Source organism: Ursus americanus, chromosome 29 (assembly GCF_024610735.1).
Source record: "Ursus americanus isolate L20-20 chromosome 29, mUrsAme1.1.p, whole genome shotgun sequence".
NCBI classification, from domain to species: domain Eukaryota; kingdom Metazoa; phylum Chordata; class Mammalia; order Carnivora; family Ursidae; genus Ursus; species Ursus americanus.
In genome coordinates this window covers 29,979,865-30,007,849 of record NC_142155.1, presented here as the reverse complement: position 1 = coordinate 30,007,849, position 27,985 = coordinate 29,979,865, and the positions used below count along the sequence as shown (strand labels likewise).

The 27,985-nt window shown below is 42.1% G+C and overlaps 1 protein-coding gene across 3 annotated transcripts in view; it reads right to left on the bottom strand.

The window, feature by feature from the left end:
- RCAN2 (regulator of calcineurin 2) overlaps positions 1 to 27,985 on the bottom strand; it is a 264,821-nt gene that overhangs the window by 220,212 nt on the left and 16,624 nt on the right. For all 3 annotated transcript variants that reach the window (XM_045801718.2, XM_087857055.1, XM_045801710.2), the window contains exon 2: positions 2,554 to 2,780. In XM_045801718.2, the coding sequence (XP_045657674.1) occupies positions 2,554 to 2,778 (225 nt within the window). In that variant the 5' untranslated portion in view covers positions 2,779 to 2,780. The remainder of the gene's footprint in view (positions 1 to 2,553; positions 2,781 to 27,985) is intronic.

The window sequence follows — 27,985 nt, the reverse complement described above, 5'->3', positions numbered from 1 at the left end:
CTGCAAGGAACAATCTAAACTATAGTCCATCAATACCAAGAAACAATGAACCGGAAGTAGACTGCACCAAGAAAGAAAGGACTCTGCCCAAACAAGTTCCATAGGTTGCCACCTACCCACCTGGACCTCTGAAATGAACACTAAGCATCATTTCTAACGTCTTATCTCCCTGATATAACTCTAGGCTGCTAAGTGCATCTTCTTCCCAAGGCCAATATTTTAGAACATCAGCGTGGCCGGCTTTGTCCACAGGCAAATGCAGGAGTGCTAGAAATGCTTCTTGTTCTTTTTCCCTCTACCTAAAAATATCTCTTCACCAGCTTAGCACAGAGCCTAAAATGTCCACCCTTTGAGAAAGACAATGATCATAAGTCTTTGTGATTTAAATGCATGATCTTTGAACATTGTGGAAAGAATTTCCTGAGATTGGCATACAAAACAAGTGAGTTTTGTTAAGATAGTAAAAAACAACAGAGGTAAATAGAAGACTATAAAGGTCTGGAACTTAAAGAAAAAGACGTGGCAGGGAAAATGAGGGGCCCCAAGGCTCCCCAAAACCATTTTTTCTAGTGTCCCGTGATCATGCCTCCTTGCTACTGTCAGCTCATTTGGTGCCTGATCATCTTGCTTTGTCATCCTTAACCATGTATATAGAGTTAGTATATGTAGTTAAACCAAAACTCAATCTAGATCAGATTATTTGATATCCTATAGACTTTCCTCAAATGAGGGCTATAAAATCATACCAAGGTAGAAGAATTTCCATCTGATTTAATAAGTCCAATTATGTAGACATTGGCCAATTATAAAATTCATCTCCTTGGCTATAACAATGTGGTCTAAATAATTTGAAACTGGCTCCATTGAACTACACATCTTGTTGATTTCAACTCAATATTTTATTGAGGTCATTTTAAAGCCAAATACTTTTGGTCAAGCTGCAATGTACCAACTTGTGTATGCAAATTAAATGAGAGTATTTTGTAATCCATGTTTCAATCGCAGATCAGAGTATCAGAACAGATGTGGGAGCTCTCCCCAAGCTTCCGTCTTACTTGATAACCAAACCTGGTTCAGTAGATCGTCATGCTTGAGCAGAGCTCCAGAATGGGATAAGGTCTTACTGTTTCAATCCACCAGGAAGTATTTAATCAGGAAAGAATCAAAATCCTTTTTTGCCCTCTAAGGAAAATCCTTCTAATTGTTGATTAATTTAGATAAACAGATGACAAAATGAGAAAACAGAGAATCTTGTGTCATAGTTAATGTCAGATAGATTTCAGGACGGGGGGTGGAATTACTGGCTCTGAGTAAATTATAATCTGTGTTATAAACTGGTTATAATTCAAGAGCAAAATACCCAGTTTCTTTCAAAGAGATCATGTGCCATTTTCTTACTTCAAATAGTCAAGGGATCACAACACTGGAGGTTCTAATCATATCTAAGGCCTTGGATTTCAAGCTATTTTTAGCCTATCATTTTAATGTTCAACTCCAAAGTAGTATCAATATAAAACTATCTTTATAATTCCTAATCCTCCAGGCTATCCGAATTGCTTACAAAACCAATAAAATCCAGGTTAAAAAAAAAAAAAAAGACTTCTCCAGTAATTGTTTTCAGGCAAAGGAGTTTGGAGTTCAGCAATTGGCAAAATCAGCCCAAGTTTGTGAAATGGCAATCATAAATCCTACTCTTACATCTCATACCAAGGCATTTACTTTAGTTTAGGAAAAAAGGCCCTTCCCTCCAAAAAATGTTGCCTATGTTTTATAATATACTATAATAGTGGATGTTTGCAATTAGAAATCCACAGGGAAGGTTTGATCTATTCAGAAATCCCACTAAAAAGGTCAGAGAAATCTAAAATGAACTTTAAAAAAGATCTCCAAGCAGAATATTTAACTCTGATTTCCCAGAATACTTACATTGAAACAAGTTTGTTTCTTAAAATGAGAAGCTTCATTTTCTGGAAAATACTTGTACACAGACAACCTCATTCCCCAGTCATTTCAAATCAACCACTTTTACTCAACTTCTTACCACACACTTAACAATTCCACCCTATGTGGTGTCACTGAGCAAAGCAGGACTCAGATGACCAGCCAACTTACCTTTCTAATAACGCCTGTGGGACTCAGATCACAGCTATGTTGGGAATATTCATCAGACTGCAGGATGGGTAGGGGTGCAAGAGAGCTTATACCATTTTGAGAAAGGCAAATCATGGTTTTGGCAGAATAGGAAAAAATAAAACTTTTTTTTAACAACATCTGCTTCCTAGCCCAAGCTGTATCTCCTGCAATCGCTAGTCCTAACACCACTTGCTCTGATAGGCCTGCGAGTCTGTGAGGATGGGATTCATTCAACATCTACAACCTTGTCACAGTTAGTTGATAACAAAATAGGCTTTTCTCCTCCTGCTAAGCATGCCAAGAATAGAGCCAACCACACATTTTCCAAAACTTCAAAACATCAATCACAAATATTCCATAGAAATATTTTGGGATAATGTCACGTCTCCCCATGATTCCAAAGCAGAAAAGGCTCATTACCTTGCTCTCTTCTCCTTCAAACACTGACTGGTGAACGTTGCACGCAAACAATGAGTTGGGGAGGTCATTGAAGTCAGTGATTGCTTGAAAGGCTTCCTCTGCAAAACACCGAGTTACAGCCCAGTCTCTGTCTATGCAGCAGAGCAAGAAAAGTCCTCCATCCTCTGGGATGTGCCCCTGCTGCCCCAGGCTCCTCATTCCAATGAAGTAGGATTCTCCCCTCATTCCTGAGGACACAAAGACAGAGATGTGTTAGAGCAGACACTGATTCCTTCACACTTGGTTCTAAGGCCACGGTTCTAGAGTGTGGGGCAGAGCAGGTGAGTGTGATGAGAAGCAGGGACTGTGAGAAGGGAGAAGACCCAGAAAGTTCACATTACCCTCTTGATCTCTGAGTCACTATTTCCCATCCAGCTCTGCCTCCAGGCAACAATCCAGCCAGCTCTATGGTCAAAAAAACCTACTTAACCAAGATATGAATTGGAGGCTGGGGCTCTAGCCCAGCTGCCCAGCGTTTACGAGATGTAGGACCTGGGAAAATTATGTAAACTCTCTGAGCCTTTGCTTCCTTATGAAAATCAAATAGACTCAGGAAGTGCTTTGACAAGTTATACGATGAATTATAGAACACCACCACTGCTGCCACCAACACTACTAATGCCTGTCTCTTATTGAGTTCCAGGAACGGTTCTAAATGATTGACATGCATGAACTGACCTCTTAAATCTCCACAATAATTTATGAGATCGGTACCAGTGCTATCCCCATTTTACAGATGGAAAAACTGAAGAACAAAGCAAGGAAGCAACTTTTACTATGTCGGTGATAAAATGGCAGGACTAGAATTCAACCCCAGGGAATTTGGCACCAGAGCTCACTTCTCTGTACCATAGAAATGAAACAGGTCAAAATTAGTGCACGTCTGTATTTAAGGAAGTACAATCTACTTTATCACCACCTGAATCCTGATCGTGGTAACTCTAATAGTTAATGGTTTATCCATAATGAAGACAGACAGACAGACACACACACACACACACACACACACACACACACACCCCTACCTTCTGCCTGGGATGATTAAGCAATTGGTGAATCCTGGATTTTAAAAAATAAGTACTATTTTGGTTAAGCCACAGTATATAGCTCCTTTCCTCATAGCCCACATTACAAAATTTTCTAGTATTCGTCTTATCTAGCTGTGTTGAATCATTCTATTATTTCCTCACTCCAACATTTCAAATTCTATGCAACTGCAGCCCGTTGGAGAGTTTTATTATTTTTTGAAATAATTTGTCCATGGGTATACAGATAAGATCGACGGATACCTCTAATGTGGCTGCTGGGTCACCTTCAGCAAGTTCCATTTCCCCAGTCCCAGCATCGCGGAGTATAGGACAGATGCGTTGGTGCCACAGAGTCTCTCTCTGTCCTCGTGACATTTGTTAGACACAAATTCTGACCCCCAGACAAGTATGGGTTCCCTTGTATATCTCTCTCGAATTCTGAATATATCATTCAGGTGATGAGGTTGTTTTTCTGTTTCTATTTTCCTAGAAACAAAGCCCAATGAAAAGCATCACTTGGGGGTGCCGGGGTGGCTCAGTCATTAAGCATCTGCCTTCGGCTCAGGGCGTGATCCCTGCATTCTGGGATCAAGCCCCACATCAGGCTCCTCCACTGGGAGCCTACTTCTTCCTCTCCCACTCCCCCTGCTTGTGTTCCCTCTCTCGCTGGCTGTCTCTCGCTCTGTCAAATAAATAAATGAAATCTTTAAAAAGAAAAGAAAAGAAAAGAAAAGAAAAGAAAAGAAAAGAAAAGAAAAGGAAAGAAAAGAAAAGCATCACTTGATGGCAATATAAATAATGCATTACAGCATTACGTATAAAATCTTGGGCTTGGTTGGGACAGGAGCCAGAAATTTAAAAATTTGAGGCAATAACTCTAAAAGCAGATCATTGCAATTGTGGTAAACAAAAATGTTATTCCATTCCTGTATTTTAAAGTTCTTAAAATTCCAATTAATATATTTTCTATGTTTAAATCAACAAAGTATTTATTTTAAAATAGAAATATGGTATAGCTTTCAAGCTTTGTTTTTTTCTATAATTAATCCAAAATATATGAATATTTGTACTTACAAAAATTTGAATGCAATATTTAAATGTATTTTTTTCCCTTCAAATTTATATTTATACCGTTGCTTCAAATATTTACTGTAATATGCATAATAACCATCATTTATTATTAGAGTACTAATTACTTTAATAGTAAGAATAATCTCTAAGAGCATTAAAATGGTATTATTTTCATCAGTGGATTACAGGAAACCTCTTAATAATGAAGTCAGAATCATCCAGTAGCATGAAGTACAGCTATTCTGTGTCAATACTGATTTTATTTTTAACCCTGTACTTCTTATTTAAAAATTTTAAATTAAACAAAACTGATCCCAAAATGTTCCTAAATGTTTTCTGAGAATGTTTCAATTACTCTTTTTCCAAAAGAAATAAAAATCCATTGCTGAACAAATTAATTAAATAGACGGAATATTAAGCCTTACCCAGGGCTCGTTTTAACCTACTCAAATAGCCTTAACTTCTGTTCTAAGCTGTAACAATACGATTATCTTCAAGAGACTTTATTTTAAGCTCATTACTTTCAGTAAAGATTTAAAAGGTGAATGCATTTTTGGCAAACAACCTATTCTACTTATGTGGAGAAATATTTTAGAAGAGCTTTGAACAAAGGAACCCAATTTCTCTTTCCAGTCCCATTACTGAGTCAGCTCGCAATCTGGAGAAGTCAATCGATCATTCGATGACTCAGTTTATCTTTATAAAAGGAGAACAAAAACATCTCTCTGCCTCCCTTCCTCTGCAGAGGAGGAAGAGGTGGGGCAATGAAAGAGAAGTGGAAGAACTGATCAAAATCAGCAGTAACTACTACATAAAAGGATCAGTAATATAAAATACTGTAAAAACACGACATTATGATAATCTTAGGGCACGACTATTATGCTTTGGTATTACCACTAACCTTTAGCAAATGCAAGCAAACACAAAGAAAGGGAAGCTCTGAAGACCAAAAGAACTCCTAAAAAGAAATGTGAAGGTCCCAGATAGCTCAAAAGAGCTAGTTTATCTTTTTAAATTCATTTCAGAACGCTGAACTATTGTAAAACAACTTCGAAGCAACAGCTGCCTACACAGCATAAGAAGCTTTACATGTATCATCCTTATTTCTAAATCTGAGGTTGGTCCTCCGAAAGAGAGGAGCTGCCTTCAGCTCCAGAGACACCTCTTGTGGGGGGGTTTCCCAACCTCTCCCATGGCCCGTGAACACGGCCTCCTTCCTCGGAATGCCTTGGGCTCCCTGCACCGCCTTCTCCCATGGATCACCCTGCACTGCGCTCACTGCTTTACTGGTCTGCATCTCAAACCAGACTAGGTGTCTCATGAGAAGAGAGACTGACCTGTCTTCATTGGTGTATCTTCAGCCTGGTTCATATAGAAAGGCCTCAAAATAATCTTTGACGGAATTAATGAATTATGTTCAAAAAATAACAGACAAGCAAATGAGTTAGAGTGATCAACTTAAAATATGTACACGAATAGTATTTACTTCAAATGTGTCCACTAATACTGAAAACAACCTGCTCACTTCGATGTTAGGGTTAGATTTATAAAATGGAATTGTTTTTTAAGATTTTATTTATTTATTTGAGAGAGAGTGAGCAAGCACAAGAGGGAGGAGGAGGGTCAGAGGGAGAAGCAGACTCCCCGCCGAGTGGGGAGCCTTACACGGGGCTCAATCCTGGGTCTCCAGGATCATGACCTGAGCTGAAGGCCGATGTTTAACCGACTGAGCCACCAAGGTGCCCCTAACATGGAATTTTATAAATGGAAGATAGCAAGAACCACTCAAAGGATTCCTCTAGCTAAAAAGAAAAATCTGCAGTGTATAATTAAAAAAACATAAATGTTATTTTAATTATACAAGTTCACTGAGGAAAAAAACTGAAAAATTCAGAAAGATATTTTAAAAAGAAAATAAAAGCAAACCATAATCCTACTATCTAGAGAAAATTGTACTGTTTGGTATATTTAGTTCTAGTGCTTTTTCACATGTATAATTTCTGAACAAAATTGGGATCCTGCTGTTTCGTATCCCACTTCTTTCTCGAAACATTGATATAATCAAGAGCAGTTCCCTGTACCATTATAAATTCTATGAAAACACTAATTGTAATAGACACATAGTATCCCAGTGTATGGATCTGTCATTATTTATTTAACCATTCTTCTGTTATTTGACATTTAGAAAGCATAAATTTCCATCATCATGTGATCTCATAAAGGAAAACCACTATCCACTATTAAAATATAAAGGGTCCTGGGGCACCTGGGTGGCTCAGTCAGTTAAGCGTCTGCCTTCAGCTCAGGTCATGATCTCAAGGTCCTGGGATCAAGCCCCGAGTTGCGCTCCTTGTTGAGGGGGGAGCCTGCTTCTACCTCTTCCTCTGCCTGCTGCTCCCCCTGCTTGTGCTCTCTCTCTCAGTCTGAGTCAAACAAATAAATAAAATCTTAAAAAAAATACACACACACACACACACACACACACACACACACACACACACACGTATATATATATCCCCCCCCCCGGAAGAACCTCAAAACCTCTTCACATGCAGAGAAGACACATTTTATGACATGCTGGAAGGGGCCCCAGGGGTAGTACACTTGGGTTCCACTCCTTCTCAATGCTGCATGCCTTCTGGACTGTGGTTTTCACATCAGCAAAATGAAGAAAGAACGTGACTTTGTTTATCTTGCGGTCTACCACGAACGTCAAATGAGATGAAGCACATGAATGTCTTTCGAAGCCTCCAAAATGATATCTGAATTAAAGCTATTTATTACCCCTTCTCAGCTCATCCAGAGCAAGGCAACAGCAGAGGAACCAGGCCCTATGGAGGTAGTCGCCATCCACCACTGTTAAGTGTGTGGACACGTGAATGTCCATGAGGGTTAAGCCCATATCATTCAAATGAGAAACAGATAGAGATGCTCCCCAATATTTGGTAAGAGTGTGGCTGGTGACTCCGGTAGGAGGGAATGATGACTGTAACACAAAAGGGAGCAACTGAAATAGAACACAAACAATCCTGTCCCTCCCAAACACCCAAGCATTATAACACAACGCTGGTTATAATCCTACAAAGTTAGTAGCAATGAGAATATCAATGCTTGAATTTGACTCATTGTAATGAAGGAGGAAGCTTGAAGACAGGAAGATTTTCAACTATTTCGCTATTTTGCTATAATGTGAAAATGATTTTATCCGAGATCCTCAGATAACCTTGTAGCACTTACTATTTAAACATTAGAAGGCTTGAAATGAAGACAGTACAGCTCCTACTATGAAGACCAGTCCCCTGAAACTTAAAGATCCCCATTCAGTATCAAAGAATTAGCAAATGGGGGCGCCTGGGTGGCACAGCGGTTAAGCGTCTGCCTTCGGCTCAGGGCGTGATCCTGGCGTTATGGGATCGAGCCCCACATCAGGCTCCTCTGCTATGAGCCTGCTTCTTCCTCTCCCACTCCCCCTGCTTGTGTTCCCTCTCTCGCTGGCTGTCTCTATCTCTGTCGAATAAATAAATAAAATCTTAAAAAAAAAAGAAGAATTAGCAAATGAATAAATGTTTGTTGCACAAATAAGGGAATAAATTCTCCCTCAATAAACAAGAATAATGTATTGCTGGGTTTCTACACAAAGAATTAAGCTTTCCAAAACCCCTACTTTTCATTCCCTGCAAATATTTACTTGGTACACTTAAACCCAGGAGAAGGGACTTCCTAGAGGCATCTGATTCTGTTGGATATTGTTATTGTCACAGTATTATCAATATGCATGAGATTCAGACTCCTGAATTCAGAATTCTAAAAAAATTCCACCTTTCTGGGAATAGGGTATATCTCATGCAAATGGAGAGCCATGCATTTGCTCATAGGATTTCTGGTCTAGAAAGTCTTATATAAGTCTTGGGGTGCCTGGGTGGCGCACTCAGTTAAGCGGCTGCCTTTGTTTGGGCTCATGAGCGAGCCCAATGTCAGACTCCCTGCTCTGCAGGGAGCCTGCTCTCCCTCTCCCTCTGCCCCTCCTCTTGTTTGTGCGAGCTCTCTTTCTCTCTCTAATAAATAAATAAAATCTTTAGAAAAAAGTCTTATGTAAGTCTGGATATAAAAGAAGGGGTAATTACAAATAATCCCACGAGAACAGCAGAAAGCCATGGGAAAAAAAATGGAAAAAAAAACCAAAAACAAAAGCAGATTGTAAACCTCCACGGAGATGCTCATATTCATACTAGCTTCACGATCAAATAAAATCAGTGTTTAACAGTGTGACGTGTATCCTATTAAAAAAAGCTAACCACCACCTTGGAAGGGCTAGGGTGGTAATAATCTCATCTTGAGTCCCCCCAACACGGAGAGACCATCATGGCCAATTCTCAGTACCAGTCACTACAGGAAAACTAGAAGTCTTTCTAAGGATATTATTCAGGCTTATCCAGGGGCCAAAAGTCACGTCATCTGAAAAACAGGGGCATGGGAAGACATAGCCTAGGAAAGCAGTCTTGAGTGAAGCCAGAGTTGCCTTCAACTTCTGAAAAAGGAAATAGAATTTTTGTGTATGGTGCTAAGAGAGAAGTCAAACCAAGGAGAAAGAATTCAATTTAATGAAAGGTGCCATGGATCTTTCCACAATTCAGGTTGAAACAGAAACGTCCTGCCTCATGTGCTGGTGAGCAACTTGTATGGGTGACAGCCAATGAGTAAACTCCACGAAGCAGGTGATAAACATCCAGCAGGATGTTCCAGACCGAATCCAAGGACCAGGGGGCTGGCTGGCTGGCATTTCTGTGATGGTCTCTTCTCACCTGGAGATTTTTATCTTTCCATGATTAGAAGAAAATACACAAAAGAGGTAACTATATATCCCTGCGTTTAAAGATGCTCTAGAAAGGGAAATCCGGGGCGCCTGGGTGGCACAGCGGTTAAGCGTCTGCCTTCGGCTCAGGGCGTGATCCCGGCGTTATGGGATCGAGCCCCACGTCAGGCTCCTCCGCTAGGAGCCTGCTTCTTCCTCTCCCACTCCCCCTGCTTGTGTTCCCTCTCTCGCTGGCTGTCTCTCTCTCTGTCGAATAAATAAATAAAATCTTTAAAAAAAAAAAAAAAAGAAAGGGAAATCCATAACCTTTAAGAAAAGGTTTCTCCAGTGCTGAAACCTTTAACTGGATACTCACATCTGCCTATATTTTTCATTTTCCAGGTTACGCAAACCAGAAAGAAAGAATTTTTTAAAGAGTAAATAATGATTCACAAAGGGGGAAAAATGAGCTAGATGTTAAAAAAAAAAAAAGCAATTTACATTGGCTTTATTTTTCCTTAGACAAAAGAATGTTAAAGATTTAACTTGTCTGCTTTTTAAATGAAGAACAGGAATGTAAGACTTTTCGCAATAAGAGCAATAAACAGAAAAGAATGCCTCAATTCCATGTTATGGCCAGCTGAGCAGAATAAATAAGGAAAGAGGATAGCTGGAAATGATTAATGAATAATTCACTTTGACTTTAAGTTCAATTTTGATTGAAAAACAAGCCAAGGGATTATGGGAGGTTTGTTGGCTTGAAGGAACTTAAATATGACAACGCCAAATTGACTAGTAAGGATAACAACTAAGAATGCAACGTTGCATTAATAGAGAAGAAATGTCTACAGCTATTTTTTTTAAGTTGAATATAAGGTTAAATGAATCCAGTTCAATTTTTTAAAGAGAGAAAACTCAACTTAAAATTTTACAGTGTTTAAAATCCCTTCGGCTCTAAAACTGACTCTTTAATGACAGCTGGCACGAAACAAGCTTATTAGAAGAAAACTTTTATATGAACAATGATAATTTAAAATTAAATCATATCCTCAGCTATCATTTTTGGTCTGGCCTAATGGGTAAGGTCTTTGTGATGCCCTTTTGGTATTTTAATATCTAGACCCAAAGAGGGTATTTGGTATTTTAATATCTAGACCCTCTTTGGGATATACCAGGCCTTTTGCTCATTTTTGTCCATCTTAAAGGGAGGCTGAAGTATAATATTAGTAACAACAAACCATCCCAGCCATCCTGACATACAAAGGAGAGACATGATATTCTTAGGCTCTGCTCCATAGAAACCCATTAGAGCTCTCTCTGAAATATAATGGGACCTATTTAATTCAGCGGCAGAATTTTCACACCTGCTGAGTTGCGTGAACTTCGTGCTATTCTTGATACCATTTGGGATCCGTCCTGAAAGAATCAGGAACATGCAGTTTTCCACTCATGGTTTTCAAAGGAAATTATCCACATTCTTCAGTCATGGCTCCCTTTAGGACTCCTTCTGGCACCACGGTTCTACCTTCAACTCCCACAGGAAAATAATTCAATTAATTCAGTTCCCCCAGGGAGCAGCTTCTTATGAAGCTTGATAAATTGGAGAGGAGGGGGAGTTGTTTCCATCATCTCCTTTCGTACTAGATTCTATAGGAGTGATGGGTCTACCAACTTGACCAGAATAATGTGCATGCAGGGGTTTAATGCCCATGGTCTCCCAGGAAGATGTGCACATCCTGAGTATTCTTCCAATGGACAGAATAAAAAGGGAAAGAAGAGTCTCAGATTTCCTCAGGGTCAGATGGAACAAGCAGATAGGGCATTTGTATTCCACTCCCACAGCACGAACTGACATCATCAAGAAAATGTGTTTCAAATAGGCTTGTTGCAAGAGAAGAGTCAAGTAGAGAACACACCATCTTTTTGAAAAGTTGGAGGATTAAGGAGGTTGTTCTTAACGGCGGGAAAAACTATTTCTACAAAGAACGACCTACAATGAACCATAGATTTATTAAAGAAAATAAGCAATAGTTAGAACATGCCACCCAAAAGAGAAGAGCTCTGGTCATTGTATTAGTCAAGGTCCCAGTAGGAAACAGATGGCATGCTCAAATTGGCTCATTTGAAAAGAGTTTAATAAAGCAGCTGTTTGCAGAAGTGTGGGTAAGGGATAAGGAAACCACAAAAGATATCTCAAAAACCCTGGGTTAGCACTATCTCTAGACCTCAAGAGGTGGGAGGAGGGGAGGGGTTTTCAGAATGGGGACACACCGGGGGCTTCAAGCAGACGGACCCCTGACAGACCTTTGGTTGAGGGGATATAGCCAATCCACGGAGGCACCACGAAGACGGAACTAGAGGGATAAATATCCCCATCTTGCTCTCTTTCCGTGACCTGCTGTCACCTTCCGTTGGCCAAACCCAACTGCAAACCAGAAGGCAAGGGAACCACAATGTGGAGTATATGGCTCAGCCCCTGGGAGCCCAGTACACAACAGGAAGCGATGGAGAGAGAGGTTCCTGGGATCAAGTGAAGAGATCAAGCACAGTCTTAACAACTGGGTAGTAATCTAAACATTTCATAGGTTAACTTCAATAGAACTTGATTTAAGTATTTAAACCTGAGTCATTTGTAAATGACAGCTCGAATCGGCCTATATAACGTAGCCACAGATTCACCATTCTTATTGTGTTTTTCTGTTTTTTAAGAACAGGAAGAAAGAAAGGGGAAGGAGCAACATTGGGTGTGCACCATTGTGGACTATGTATTCTCCAGCCCGGCATGGAGGCAGGAGACCATCCTTTCATTATCGCTGTCAGAAGAAGCTTAAAGAAAGCCCCAAGCCTTTGGATGAGCCTAGCAATTATATGCAAAATAACTTTTCACAGGAGGATAACACTTCAAAAGTGAGCAGCAAAGCAGGTGAAGGTTGCTATGGTAGCTGAAGTCAGATTTATCCTGTCATCTTTCACCTTCTGCATTCAGAGCACTGGGGAGAAACACAGTGAAAAGAATCTAGAGCAGAGAGGGAGAGAAGGGGCACCCCACCTCTGAGAAACTCCAGCCAAGGAGGGTCAGAGTTGTTCAGACCTTCTAAGTAAGAAAGAAAAGCCAGACTGGAAGGCTGCTCCGAGGGGTTGGGGGAGGGATACAGAGTGGCTCAGAACTCATTGGGAGGCCAAGGAGGCAGGTAGCAGGCTCTCTGATAAGATTAGCAAAGGACGAGCAGCTTGATTGTAAGCTCTTTTTAATGCAAGAGGGCAAAGAATGAGGAGAGAGACAAATACCCTTATTTCAGTGCATACCATATGCTTTTTTTCCTCAGAAACAGCTGAACGTCCATGTCATTTCCACATTAAAAATCTTCCGTGTAACTCCCTAAAATATATCAAATTCAATAAAAGATGTTCTTCGGCCCAGCAAACCAGGACCCCCATAAGAAGATGACAGTCTTCCTGTCCAAACGTATCTACTCTCTCACTGGTGCGGAGAAGGAAAGTCCTAGTTGGCACCAAGTTCAAGCTCCGTCAGTAATGACAACAACATCAAACAATTATTGACCGCTCCTTTTGTATGACATTGACAGATGGCTGGGTGGCCCTGACCAACTTCCTTGAGTTTTCCTCACTTCTCAGCTTAGCTCCTGCCAGCCCCCAGCCCCACCTAGCAACACGCCACTCATCCTGAAGTAATTTCTGGAGCGGCTGCCTTCAGACCCCACTCTGAGCCCCACTGCATGAGATGAGATCATCCCTGACTGACCCCATTGTCCAGTGTTTGTCCCACCTCTCGAGACACTTACTTTGTTTTGCTGCTCTTTGTGCTTTTCTTATTCTTACTCCCCCTCACCCCCCCCCAGTGTTGAGGGCTGGGTCTTCCCCACCTGAAGAACCCCAGTAGCTGCTAAACAGGACCCCATCCTTGGAAGTTCACCTTTCTTGAATTGAATGGAGTTCAAGTTCTGAATGTGATTCTCAGCTTCCCAACATAGTAGCTATTGGACCTTGGAAAGTTACTTAATTTCTCTGTGTTCAGTTTCCTTACCCATAAAGAACATTAAAAAGAAAACCACGGGCCCAAACTGGCATCCCTTAGGCCAAGGCTAAGTCATCAAACTCCAGCTTAATACCTAAGCTAATTGTAGTTTCAACCTCCCCCACAAATGAGGTTTTAACCAGTCAGTCAGGAATTTTCTGATCAGCACCAATGGTAAGCTATCACAGGGGCCCTCTCCATCCCTCCCAAAGGAAGATATGGCCATCCACTCGATAAGACCCTCCGGCCTTCCAGGAAGGGGCAGGTGATCTTGCCTGAAACAATCCTTTCTTTCCTGTGGCTAACGACTTTTTTGTCCCGCCCTCCTTCCCGTAAAAACATTCCATTTTGTACAATTCTTTGGAGCTCCTCTCTACTTGTTCGATTAATGAAGCCAATTCGATCTTCAAATTTACTTAGTTGAATTTTTCGTCTTTAACAGCAGGGAACAGAAGGGTATCTGTTAGAGTGCTGGCATGAGGATTTCATAACTAACACAAATAATGCACTTAGAACAATGACTAGGACACACTGTGAGTGCTCAATAAATGTTAACAATTTTTAGTATTGGCCATCTTAGTCCCCAACAGAGCAATTCCTTAACTGTCTCTCACATGACATCTTCTTCTCATTCCCGGAGTCATCAGTCTATTTACACAGAAAGGCACAGAGTATAGAGGAAGGTCAAGTGTGGGCTTTGGAGTTGGTCTGTCAGGTCTGAATCCTGACACTGCTACTTTCTAGCTGTGTGACTTTGGGCATGTTACTGAACATCTCCAGGCAGTGTATGCTGTAGGGGGACCACAAGGACACCAGCTTCATAGGGTTATTATATGGATTAAATACACCCTTCCTCCACTCCCAAATACCCACATTTTTGGTGAGTATTCTATTTTTCATGTCTTTAGAAGAAGTTGTGCTTCTATGGTAAGAAATGTAAGAACTCAGAAGTCACACAGTCCCAGACTTCACCTGTTGCTGACTGGTGGTGGTGGCTGGGCTCTGGGCTCTAGGTCTGAATCCTCCTTCCATACCCATTTCACTGAGTGATTTTAGGCAAGTTAGTTTCACTCACGAAGGCTCAGTTTCCAGAGGTATAAATCAGGACTATAGTTTTTTTTTTTTTTTTCATTCTAGTAAGTGCGCTCCATAATCCCCATCCCCTGTTTCGCCCACTCCCCCACCCACCTCCTCTCTGGTAACCATCAGCTTGTTCTCTATAGTTAAGAGTCTGTTTCTTGGTTTGTCTCTCTCTCTTTGGGGTGGGGGTGGGGGGCGAGAAGGCTACTAAGAGGTTCAAGTGAGATCACCCTGGGCAAGAATTTAGGCCAGAGGCAGCAGCTATAATCACCCAGAAAATGCCAGCCTTCGCTATGACCACTGGCCTGCGCTCGTTAATCGTATGGTTGGTTGCACCTTCAACTACTTACCTTTTCTCAGATAATTGCTGACTTTCCAAGGAAGGCATATTTTGTGTTAGGTCCAGGGTTTGACATAATTTAAGTGCAAGAATGAGGACTTTGCTGGAGTTTCTCAGCCTGTGTATTTAGCTTGCTAAAACATGTTCCCTGCTTCAGACTTAAAAGTGTTACTTGCCATTCTCTTTCCCTTCAGCACCCTTCTCCACCTTAGCAAAAAGTGCCACCAGGGCTCAACCAGGCTCCAGGGTACTTCACAGAAAAGTCTCCCTCCCCCCCACTCTAGGCCCCCCTAACACCAGCCACGCATCTTCCCCCTTGGGAAGGCTGCCCAACACCTCCTCTCCACTTGCCTCTCTGCACATGCGTTGTTATCTACAACATTTGGCAAAGGGAACCCATTTATTGACGTTTTTACATCTCCTCCCATATGTTGAGCGTTCTTGCTTCTTCCTGTAATGGCTGGCACCCAGCACGGCTCCTGACCCGCTGTGCTGGCAAGACAAACGGCATATAACACCCCAGCCTCCACCCAGAGCTACTGCTATTCTCTCATTCATTCTGTCCCTCTCCCTCCCCCCCACCTGTCTCCCCTAATAGACGTCCCAGTGCTTTGTTCACCTTTGATTACCACTTTCTCAACTGAGTGACTTTCTGAGTCTCAGATTTTCATTGTTTCCTGCTGTGTTAAATGCAGGTTGTGTGTTCCCACCGTCTCTTCTTCATCCTTCATTGCTGGCACATTTACCAATTCACTCTTGATCTGAAACTAAATCATAGCCCTGATGGCTTCAGGTCACTTTTAAAATCCTTCCCTTTATATATTTTGGGTGAAAATGTTTGTTCTTTCTCCATCTTCTCTTTCCTTCTTTCAAGCTTACAAGCACGGTATTTACAGGATATTGCTTCCTACAGGAGCAAATGCTGATTGGACTTCTGCATTGCACACAAGGGCATATCTTCTCCCTTCTGGGTGCAGCTGCCTGCCGTCAGCCTGTCCAACCAAGGGCCCCAACTGGAGAAGCCAACGCAGGCTGGCCAGTGTCCTCCACATTGTCCGAAACTCACAGTTCAGGAGGATCCAAAATTAGTCCCCCTCTCCTGGTGCCATGTGTTGTTTACAAGACAGAGTTGACCCAGATTCTAGCTTAGGAAAAAAACAAATCAAAACCTTCATTAAAGTCTTTTCTGGCCTGCTGCAATTGGGACCAGTTATTTTGAGGGGCCAATTCACCCCATTTCTTACTGTGCCAGCAACTGATCAGGGGCCGGGCTCATGGAGGATAGAGGATAGAACCTGTGATGGCAGGAAGGTCTCTGGGGGAGACCCACAGAAGGTTTAGGGAGAGAGACTGAGTCAGTGGAAGACACGGGTAGTGGATTAATCCCTTTACATACATTTTAGGACTGGTGGCCACCTTTGCTCTACATTGTAAGGCCTCTACATGGCCTGATGCCAAAGGCCATGCTTGAAATAAGTGAGAACAAATTGGAAATAAGTGGGAACAAATTGGAATTCAACTAAAAACTTGAAAGTACAAAAAGAAAAAAAAAAGAAGTGGGAGGACGATGTAAATCATTTTCCTACTTGTCCGAAGAGCAGATGGAAACCCTTGTACATTTAATGAGCAGAAATCATCACGGCAGACACCATGATAATCAAATGGCAGCTTCACCACTGTAGCCTGCAGACTCCTGACAAATCCAACTAGAACAGTCTGAGCGGCCCGCCAAGCATTCCAGCATGGCATTGCAAGTTCTTGACATCAGGCGAGAAGACCAGGGTCCCTTCAAACTTCCTGCTCTTCTAGCCAATCCCAGCATCACTCCACATGTTTAACTGGAAAACAGCCAACAAAATTGAAGCTTCTTACTTAGACAAAGACCCCACTGGATCCCTGAAGCCTAACTCAGCACAGGGGGAGTAGGAAAGATGAGAGACATTATTTTAGGCTAGTGTGGCTTTTTGAGAAGTCATTGCTGTTTGTCTCTTTCTATAGCTACCTAAGAGTTCTGCCTTGTGGGTGACAGTGTCTGTCACGGAGCAGATGACCAAAAATAGTTGTTCCACCAACCCAGACAATTCTTCACTGTCCTTCTCTGCATCAGTTTATGCACTTTCCCATCTCTCCTTTTCTTACATTCTTAAACCTGGGTTTTCCCTTCTTCCAAACAGAACCTTGATAGTTTATTCACTTATAACGTACAATTGCCTCAAATACTAGACATAACACACTAAAAATGTACTCGGTGGGGGATGCCTGGGTGGCTCAGTTGGTTAAGCATCTGACTGCTGATTTTGGCTCAGGTCATGATCTCGGGGTTGTGGGATCGAGCCCGTGTTGGGCTCCATGCTGGGTGTGGAGCCTGCTTGAGATTCTCTCTCTCTCCCTCTGCCCCTCCCCCATGGCTTGTGCACACATGTGTGTCCCCCCCCCAAATAAAATAAAAGTAAAAGAAAAATGTACTCAGTGTATGGGTATTTAAAAAAGGACGTGAGAAGTACATAATATGAGGGGGGGGGGGGAACAAGTGTAATGACCACTTAAAGATGGCTTGCCCTTGACATGGACGTGGGGAGAGTGAAGTCTGTCTGCAACATGCACAGTTTAGTCCTTGTTCCCCTCCCTCCTGGTGCTGTGACCCTCCACACCATCAGGCATGGATACCCTTCAGAGGACTCCTCCAGTCTATTAAAACCTGGGTAGTGTGATTAGTATAGGCTGCTTGTTAGTTCATATATGTTATGGAGAGACGTCAGGACTCTGTCTCTGAGAAAGAAGGAAGTGGGTGAGCCATGTTGGTATCAAGAAGAAGGACCAGTCAGGTAAAGAGGCCAGCAAAGAAAGGGGAAAAGGCCCACAGTCGGAGGAACTTGGTGTGTTTGGGGAAGAGCTGGGAGGCTTCTGTAGCTGAAGTCTGGTGAGGAAGAGAGGGTGGTAGGAAATGAGTCCAGAGGGAAAGCAGGAGGCCAGCATATGTACTACTCTTGGTAGTACAAGGCCTTGGAGAGGACTTGGCTTTTTAAAAATCAAAGGATTTTGAATAAAGGAGTTCATGAATTGACTTATGTTTTAAAATAATTTCTCTGGCTGCTCTTTGGAGAGTAGACCAAGACAGCAAGGACAGAAGGAGGGGACCAATTAGGAATCTACTGCCAGGAATTCAGGCAGGAGATAACGGTGGTAGACACCAGAGAGGCAGTAGTTGAAATAGCAAGAGGCAATAGGATTCCAGATAGTTTTAATGCACTAGCAGGGAAGATTCAAGGATAATGCCACGGGGTTGACCTGAGCACCTAGAAGCATGAAGCTACCATTTACTAAGATGGAGAAGTCTATGGAGGGAGCAGGTCTCGGGGGATAAAAGCAGAAGTTCATATTGGGACATTTAAGAAGAAGATTCCTATCATTCATCTCAGTGATGAGCAGTTAGGGCTGAGTCTAGAGTTCAATGGGGAGGGGGATAGCATAAATGATACTTAAAGCCATGGGACTGGATGAAGGCGTTTAGACAGAGAAGGCGGCCAAGGTCTGAGTCCTGGAACATACCAGCATCTTATAGGAATCACAATGGTAGCCATCTCCCGGGTGTGTTGTTAACAATTTGATGAGATAATACATGTAAAGCACTTCAAATACTGCTGAGAACTTTCTTCAACAATCAACAATCATGCATACACACTGTTCCCTAGAGCCCAGCCCCTACCTCTACTGGAGCACCAGTCCCAAGTTCCATGGCCCTGGACCTGGTAGAATTGCTCTTCATGTTGCAGAGTAGGGAGGGGGGTGGGAAAAAGGAAATCCTGTTGTCCCCATGAAGGCTACAGAGGAAAAAGCTCTCCTGCATGTATTCCAACATGGAATTCCGATCATTTTCCTGCAGCAACACAGACAAGTTCTAAGATCTCTCAAACCAAAAATCTGGTATTTTATATCAAGTACATTATGCATATAACAGCCTTTTGGGCTACCCAGCCTGGGGGACCTGGTCATAATTTCTGACATTTCTCCAAGATAATACATTTCAAATTCCAAACAAGCCAATAGAAACCTACGTTTAAAAGGTGGCAGATGCCTCCTAACATAAAAGTACACATATAAATTCTAAAAGTGGATAAATGGGCACCTTCTTTTAACAGCAGATAGCTCTATTTTAGATACCCAACGGCAACTAACGAAGTCCGGGGATAGTCCCTTTGTAGCTCCTGTCTTAGTTTAAACCTTGACCCTCCTCACTCCCTCCCCAGTACTCAGCCATGCAACAAACAGGCCACTGAAAATGTTTACCTCCAAGATAAATTCCCTGTCATGCTGTATTTCTCCATCATGGCCCTGATCTTGCTGTACGGTCTGCAAATGCTGGGCTGTATCTGTAACACCTAGTTGGGAATCACTAGAATTTCTCGAATGAGTGGGGAAATCAAAACGTAACCTTGGTGTTAGCCCACTCCAAGACACATAAGTCTCCTTGAAAGAAGAAGGAATCCAGAGGATTCTTCCAAATGAATTTGGCCAATCCATCTGAGAAGGAAGATACAGGAGGAGCATTCTTCTGAAGTAATAAGATATGGGTATTTACACCCAGAGTCAAACTACGAGGTGTGGCTTCCAGAAGCCCAGAGAGAAGGCAAGTATTCACAGGACTAGCACCAGGGCTGCCCTAAGAGTATCAAGTTTCAAATCTGTAGTTTTTGCTTACATGACAACGTAATTTCCCTAGGCTTCACAGCTCTGAACAACTAGGAGATGTGTTTTAGGACAATTTGATTAGTTACATGTGTGCGTGTTTCTCTATTGCTATAAACCATATTTAAATGGACATATATATTTATGTCTTCTCCCATTAATTTGGAAACTCCTAAAGCATACCCATGCTTTCTTCTCCTTTCTTGTGCTATATGCACTGTCTTATGGTACAGTTCGATTCTCCAAGATCAATCATGACCCTACTCTATAGCTCCTCAATAGTAAGGATTATATTACACATACACACACACACACACACACAGACACACACAGTCTTATGTCTCAATACCCAGCACACAATAGGCACTCAATCAATGTCTCGTGAACTGAATTAACTGGCTGCCTGTGCTGTGTTTTTCTTCTCTTTACTCTTTTTAATGATAAACTATAATATATAAGTCACCAATAAAATCTCAGAATTCTAATGGTCTGGGCTCAGCCACATCACCACCAGGAACCTAAAATAATCACAGGAGAGTATGACACATATCAGCGGCAGGACTAGTACAGGACAGGCTCAGCCGGGGTATGGCCTCAGTAGTATTTTCACAGATGAAACCACATGCTGTTATCTAAAACTAACTTGGAATTTTTTTTTTCACCTGATAATTGTCAGATCAAACCCTGAAATATTTTTACAATAGATAATGAAAGACTGCTGGTGACTATTCAGGTCTGAACAATTATATTTAAGATATCCACGGGGAGTAAACCCATTTTCTTCTGTAATTCCATCTTTATGAGCACTGTTTACATAACTCCTCATGAAAAGAATGAGAACGAATTCATAAAACAGAGATACTATTTTAACTTTTGGCTAGTACATATGCCTCCTGCAAGGTTATGTATTGAAAACCTACTGGGCGCAAAGACCTCTTAGATGATTCAGATTTGGACAGAAAGACCCACTGCTGAGTAGGTGTTAGAGGAGAAGCACCGTGATTCCATAGGGACACCCACACCCAGGATGCAGGGAACGATGAGGATGAGGTGAGTATCAGAAGAGAGGAATAGGCAGTGTTCTAGGGAGAATCCAAAAATGATTTAGAATCAGGCAATATTGGGGAATAGAAAGTGAAGAGGCAGCAGACATTTAGGGAAAGGGCAGGAGAAGGAGAGTGAGAAGAGGTGGAGAACACTCTAGGCTGAAGGAAAATCTTGAGCAAACACATGGAAGAAGGAGAACTCCAGGAATATTGAGAAAACTACAGAAGTCTAGACTCAGGCATGGGAGAGAGGTAGGGGTGAAGCCATCTTGTCATGTATATTTCAGACATAAAACCTGCCTCTAGCTGATTGGTAAAAGCCAGGGGTGGGGCATATTGAAGCAGTGGGGTGCTATCGTCAGATACTCATTTTAACATAATTCCCAAGAACTCAGCTAAGGGTGAGAGGGGTATATGGTTGGAAGTGGCCCTAAGCAGCTATCAATAGGGCTCTGCAAGAAGTGTTCGGGACTAAATTGTGCTCCCTCTTCTCCAAATTCATATGTTAAGCCCTAGACCCCACTTTACCTGTATTTGGAGATGGGGCCTTCAGAGGTAATTAAGATTAAAAGACGTCATAAGGGTGGGGTCCTAATTTGACAGGATTCCTGGCTTTATGAGAGGAGGAAGCACACACACCCCCCCCCCACCCCACACAGTACATACACAGAGAAGGGATCATATAAGACAACAAGAAGGCAGCTGTCTGCAAGTCAGGAAGAGAGTCCTCACCAGGCACCCTTCACTGACACCTTGATCTTGGACTTCTCAGACTCCAGGACGCTGAGAAATAAATTTCTCTTGTTTAGGCCACTCAGACTACAGTATTTCGTTATGGCAGCCCACTCAGACTACTGCAAACTTAGGGACTAAGAAGTGGGGTGCTGCTGTAACAAATGCATCAGTCTACGAAAGTGGCTTTGGAACTGGGTACTGAGCAAAGGCTGGAAGAGTTCTGAGGTGCATGCTAGGAAAGGCATGATTGCCAAGAAGGGACTCTTGGTAGAAACATGGACGTTATAGATGATTTCAGTGATAGCTCAGAAAGAGAAGAGGACAGCTAGAAAGAAAGCTTCCATCTTTGTTGAGAATATATAAACAATCATGAACGCAATGAACATGCTTTATCCTTTGAGAAAAGGGAAGAAAGACCCCGAAGATGATTCAGAGATCATGGGGCTGCCACCCCCTGCTCTGGCCCAAGTAGGAAGAGCTGCTCCCTACTCGGCTTCAGAGGGCTTGGCCTGGGCACAGAGCCACACGGGGGAGGCCCTCCCAGAAAGGTGAGGGGATGGCACCCCATGGGGCCAAAGGGACAGGGCCATCCCACAGAGTCATGGGGGTGGCTCTGACACCCCAGTGGGCCTGCAGGGCAGAACCAGAGAGGATGATTCTTGAGCCTTAAGATCTCATGGAGTTTGCCTTGTTAGCTTTTAAACTTGCTTGGGACCCATCACCTCTTTCTTTCTTCTGGTTTCTCCCTTCTGAGATGGGAATGTTTGACCTATGCCTGTCCCACCATTGTATTTTGGAAACACATAACTTGTCTGATTTCACAGGTTCACAGCTGGTGAGGAATTCTGCCTCAGGATGATGTGAGTTCCAGTCTCCCCCCCTATCTGATTTAGATGAGACTCTGGATTTTAGACTTTAGAGTTGATGCTTGAATGAGTTAAGGTTCTGGGGGCTATTGGGGTGGACTGAATGTATTTTGCATGTGAGAGGAACATGAATTTTGGGGACCAGGAGCAGAATGTCATGGACTGAATTGTGTCCTCCCCCTTCATATATCTGAACCCTAACTCCCAATATGTGATTATATTTGTAGAAGGGCCCTTTAGAAGAAAATTAAAGTTAACTGGGGTCATAAGGATGAGGCCCTAATCTGATAGGACTGGTAACTTTGTAAGAAGAGGAAGAGAAAGATTTCTCTGTCTTTCTCTTTCTCTCCACACAGGCATAAAGAAGAGGTCATGGAAGGACACAGTGAGAAGGCAGCTGTCTGCACGCCAGGAAGAGAGCTCGCACCAAGAAAAGAACAGGCCAGCACCTTAATCTTGGGCTTCTCAGCCTCCAAAACTGTGAGAAATAAATTCCTATTGTTTAAGCCACTCGGTCTATGGTATATTGTTTTGGCAGCCTGAGCTGACTAATAGAGTAAGTGATGGTAGATTTGAAAAGCAAGAAATGGTGGAGACGGATAAGATGGGGAATCAGGAAAACTTTTTTTAAAAACCTCACAGAAGCAAAGGGAATGGGTTTCAAGAAGGGAAGAACGGTCAATGGCATTCATGCTATGTCCAAGGGGAAGCTAAAGACTTCTCGGTTTCCAGATTAGGGGTTCCACGACCTTTAAAAGGACAGCTACAAAAAAGAGGAACAAAAGATAAATTGTATAGGATAAAGGAGCGAGCAGCTGGGAAAGGAAAATAGGCAGTAGAAGGTACAGAAATTTCTTTCCAGAAACGATATGCCAAAGTCCTACTGTATCCTTGAGAGAAAGTCAAGACTTGTTTTTCTCTAGGTGAACACATCTGTCTTATGGTTTAAATGCCTTTTTTTTTTTTTTTTTAAGCAGGGAGTTCTTTCAGACAGTAGTGGGGATTTCCAAGGATTTGTTTAGGTGTTTTGTTCAATTGCTGACAAATACCAGATTAAAATGACTTTCCTGTTTCTCTGCATAAGAATCTCCCAGAAGCTTTGGAAACGTTTCCTCTTGGTCCAGGTAAATACCTGAAAATCCTTTATTTCATTGAAGTTGATGTTAAAACAACTTTCAAAAAATCCCCAGAAAGCCCTGACAGGCATCAGTGTTCTTCAAGGTTGAGTAACATCAAAACAGCCTAAGAATACAGTGCCATTCCTGACTTGAGCATTCCCTCCTTGGCCCTGGCATCATTTACCCCCAACCAGTCTAGATCGAAAAAGTTCTTTTATCTCTGCTTCACCCCGCATTCCTACAGGAAGCAACCCCATCTGACCATGGAAAGAACAGTTTGGGCCCACATTTCACCCCCAGCAGATAGCACGTGTCCTAGAGGGAGGTCAATAACCACTTGGTAATAACTGGTCACCTGGAAATCAGGTTGGAGGTGAGGTCATTCTGCACATGACTGAGGACCCTTTTTTAGGACTCTATGACTATTAAGAAGAAAGCCTGTAACAGCTGCATGTTACCTTCTCCTACTTCTGCAGAAGTCAGAAGCAAGGATGTCATAAAAGCATCTCTTGACCTTTTGTTTCAAAAAATACTCATTTGAACATGCTTCTGGTAGTTTAAAAGTCATTTTCTGCCCAAGCTAACTCCTTGACAGTAACAATTAGTAGCTTGTTTTTAACTTCAAGCAGGCAGTGAATTGTTGAGTCCGTGGAGCTTGGGTGGGGGTGCTTTTTTATTTTTTTATTTTTTTTTATTTTTTTGAAAGGAGATGAGAGCAGGTTTCTATTTCCACCTTACTTCTCCAGGGTCAATCCACTTGAAGGGAAATTAAGGATGATTTTCAAGGCTTCATTTCTCTTCAAACAGGCAAAACAACTGGAACTCAGTCTTTACTTATTTCAGCTTGATATTTATTTTGCTAAATCACTTCTCTCCCTCCACTCTGGTTAGTTTCTGAATTACTTGAAAACAGAGTTGCTGAAATGCTATACTCTCCCGCGTCTGATGATGACTGCTGTTTCTACTCTGGTAGAGCAGGATGGCTCTTTGATTCCATGAGCCAACACTGGGGGTCAAGAGTTACATTTGCACTGGGTGTTATACGCAACTAATGAATCATGGAACTTTACATCAAAATCTAGGGATGTACTGTATGGTGACTAACATAATATACTAAAATATTATTATAAAAAAAATAGAGTTACATTTTTTCATTCGACAAACAAATATTGAGGGTCTACCAGGCTCTTGATGAGCAAAACAAAGCAAAATGAAAAACGAAGATCTGTGCTCTCATGGCTTTCAGAGTCAAGTGGGGATGTCATCAGTCACCAAGAAGGGTCTTCTTTCCCTTTTACCTTTTCAATGTCAGTCTAACGGGTGTTCTCATGGACTCCTTTTTTAAAATTTGAAAGCAAAGAAAAAATATGCATATGGGCAAGGTGACACCATTCAGGTGTCGGGACTAGATAATGAGGAAGCCCTGATGGGTGATGCTGAAAATACTCATGTTTTTCATCGGTCATCCCCAAACCTATCTGATCCTCCACACAGCCTTATGAGATCACACGGCAGTTATTATAATTCCCATTTTACAGAGTAGAAAACTCAGGCACAGAGTGGTCCAATGACTTGCCCAATGTCTCACAGCTAGATAGCGGAATCGGGACTAGAATGAAGATCTCCTGAATCTTAATATAATGAGAAAAAAAATAAAAATAAATTAAAATATACATGGTGGCATGCAACTAAAATAAATGATCTGTAAAGCTTATGAAAGATTTATTTTGATGATTAGGTAGAAAGCAACACGGTGAATACTAGTAGTAACATAACTCCAATGGTATCAACAGTCACCTGATCAATCCAAATCTTTCCATAATATTTCATGAGGGCTTCTTATACGCGAGGCACTCAGGCAAGACACAATGGTGAATCACAAAACATGGCAGCCCTCATAGGTTGTAAGGCTCCTGGAGGCAGGGAGGTCCTTTGGCTTGAGCTCCTTACCTTACGTTGGTTCTGTACTCAATACATCTGTATTGAGTGATGGGTGCAGGCCTCTGTGCCACTGAAGTCATGAAAGTATGAAACAGAAAGGAAGCAAAAGAAAGCCTTGGCTACAGTAAGTGCTCAGTAGCCTCTCTACTTCGATAGAGTCCTCCTCTCTCCCCTCTACAACTCTAGAACTTAATGTTGTACTCTATGGGTTTCCTCATGGCTTATTTACTAGCATAAAAGTCAAAATGGGAAAGCAGGGGCAAAAATTCTGAGCAGTAGTTGATTCTTTTAAGGATAAAATTACCGGTGAGCTCTTTAAGGCTCAATTCATAAAAACAGTAAAATTAAGTCCATGTCATTTTTGTGTAATACATATAAAAGCCGGTGTCAAATAGCATTAAAACCACAGATGCGGGAGCACCACGGCTTGGCTTTGAATCCCAGCGGAGCCACTGATCAGCCGTGTGACTTTGGGGAAGTTAGTTAACCTCTTTAGGCCTGTTTCTTCATCTGTCCAAAATGGAGAGAGATATTGTAATGATCGAAGTCATGTTACAGGTAGAAGTCTTAACCCCTTGCACATAATAAAAGCTAGACAGGTGCTACCTAATAATAAAAATAAATATTATCTACTGAAAAGAGACACAAGGCATAAAAATAAGGTGAAGTTAATGATTCCTATAATATCAGTGCTATCCTTTTCTCCCCAAGGTCAGTTGAAGACTTGGCTGGGAATTAGGATCCATCCGTCTTGCCATCCTTACGATGAAAGCACTCTTGCAGAAGGTAGTACAGCTAAAAATAACGTTGGAGAAAGGAATGACCACAGCTCCTACCATATAATGTCTAACTCTAAACATCTGGAAATATTTGATGAGCTTTTCGTTCAAGCTCTTCCTAATGAAGTCCTGGAAAGCTACTGAACACCTTTATCGTTAGAGAGGACCAAAGTAAGAATTTCCATAGCCCCTGCCTAAGAAGAGCCCCGCATTTCAAGATGAGCATTTAAAAAAAATAATAACAAACGGCCATTCTCATTAATGAAATGCAGGTTTTAAGGATGCTATAATAATCTGTTGCAAAGACGAGAATATACAAAGGATGAAAGAGCCGGCAGGAACTTTGATTGTAAATTTGTCCAACGCCTTAACGGTATAAACTAGAAACCTGAGGCCAAAGTGGGTAAGGGAAGGCCCCATCTCTCGTGGGGAAATCACAGCCCCCCCAGGAGAAAAGCCCAGCTCCTCTGATTTCCCCCAATCTGCACCTTGCAACGTTCTCTCTGTACCATGCAGGTTGTCAGGGAATAGTCACAGACGGTGATAGCAGTAGTCACAAACACTGACGGGGCACTTCACGGTTGCTTGACACTTTCCTATACATTTTATTAAAGTAGGGAAACCTTCTTAAAATTTTACATAAGAGAAGGACAATAAATTGAACACAGGAAAAAAAAATGCCCTCTCTTTTAAAGGCTCCTCAAAGCTCCCCAAGGGTGGCATCGCTCTTATGCCAGCGTTTACTTCCCAGCCTCCCAGACCTCAGCCCACAAGCCGCGTTGCATGCCCACGTGCTATAAAATTAACTTCTCCTCTCTCCTCTCCTCTCTCAACTCACTGGCCACTGTTCCAGGGCTCCAAAAATCTTACCAGGGATTCATCGGAAGCAATACTAAAGACCTAAGATAAACACACTGTCACGAGTCACCTCCTCTCTGAGTGTCTGCATTTAACAGGGCTTTCCTTTTCTTTACCCAAAAAAGCAACGAATGTTAATGATTTTGGACAGAATGAAAGACCTTTCAAACCAGAAGCCTTTTAAATCTCAATACACTGTCATTATCTTCTCTGCTTAGGTGGGGCTGGTACGACTTCTTAACTTGCATTCACAAATCTTGGGGGTGCTGAGAAAATGATTATAAACCACGGCTGATGGGCAGACAAAGCTGTCACTTATCAGAGTGAGGACAAAGAGTGGCAAAGAACATAAAGGCACCTTGATTGATAGGGCCAGTCAGGGGAGAACCACAGCAAGGGAGAATTTCTTCTAAGGTCAGACCTTAACCTTCCCAGATACTGTTGACAGGTTGAAAGGAAATGTCAATGCCTCACCTCTAACGGCCAGACCCCCGGTGGGTGGAGGAGCATTGTTCTGGAAGTTTTCACTATGGAGTGCGGTGGAATTCAGTTTGCCCGCATCCAAAAACAGTACAGACCACTTTTTACAGGAAAAAAAAATATACTGCCCCCATCCCAATTTTGACTGAAACCATTCTTACTGTGACAATACTTCAATGTGTCCAAAGAGAAAACTAAGTTCTTAGGGGTTCAATTCCTCTGAAACCATCACATGCCAACTATACATTCTAACCAAATACAAAGGAAATTTTTTTTTTAAAAATCCTATTCAATTGCTGGAGAGGATGTGGAGAAAGGGGATCCCTCCTACATTGTTGGTGGGAATGCAAGTTGGTACAGCCACTCTGGAAAACAGTGTGGAGGTCCCTTAAAAAGTTAAAAATTGAGCTACCCTATGATCCAGCCATTGCACTACTGGGTGTTTACCCCAAAGATACAGACGTAGTGAAGAGAAGGGCCATATGCACCCCAATGTTCATAGCAGCAATGTCCACAATAGCTAAATCGTGGAAGGAG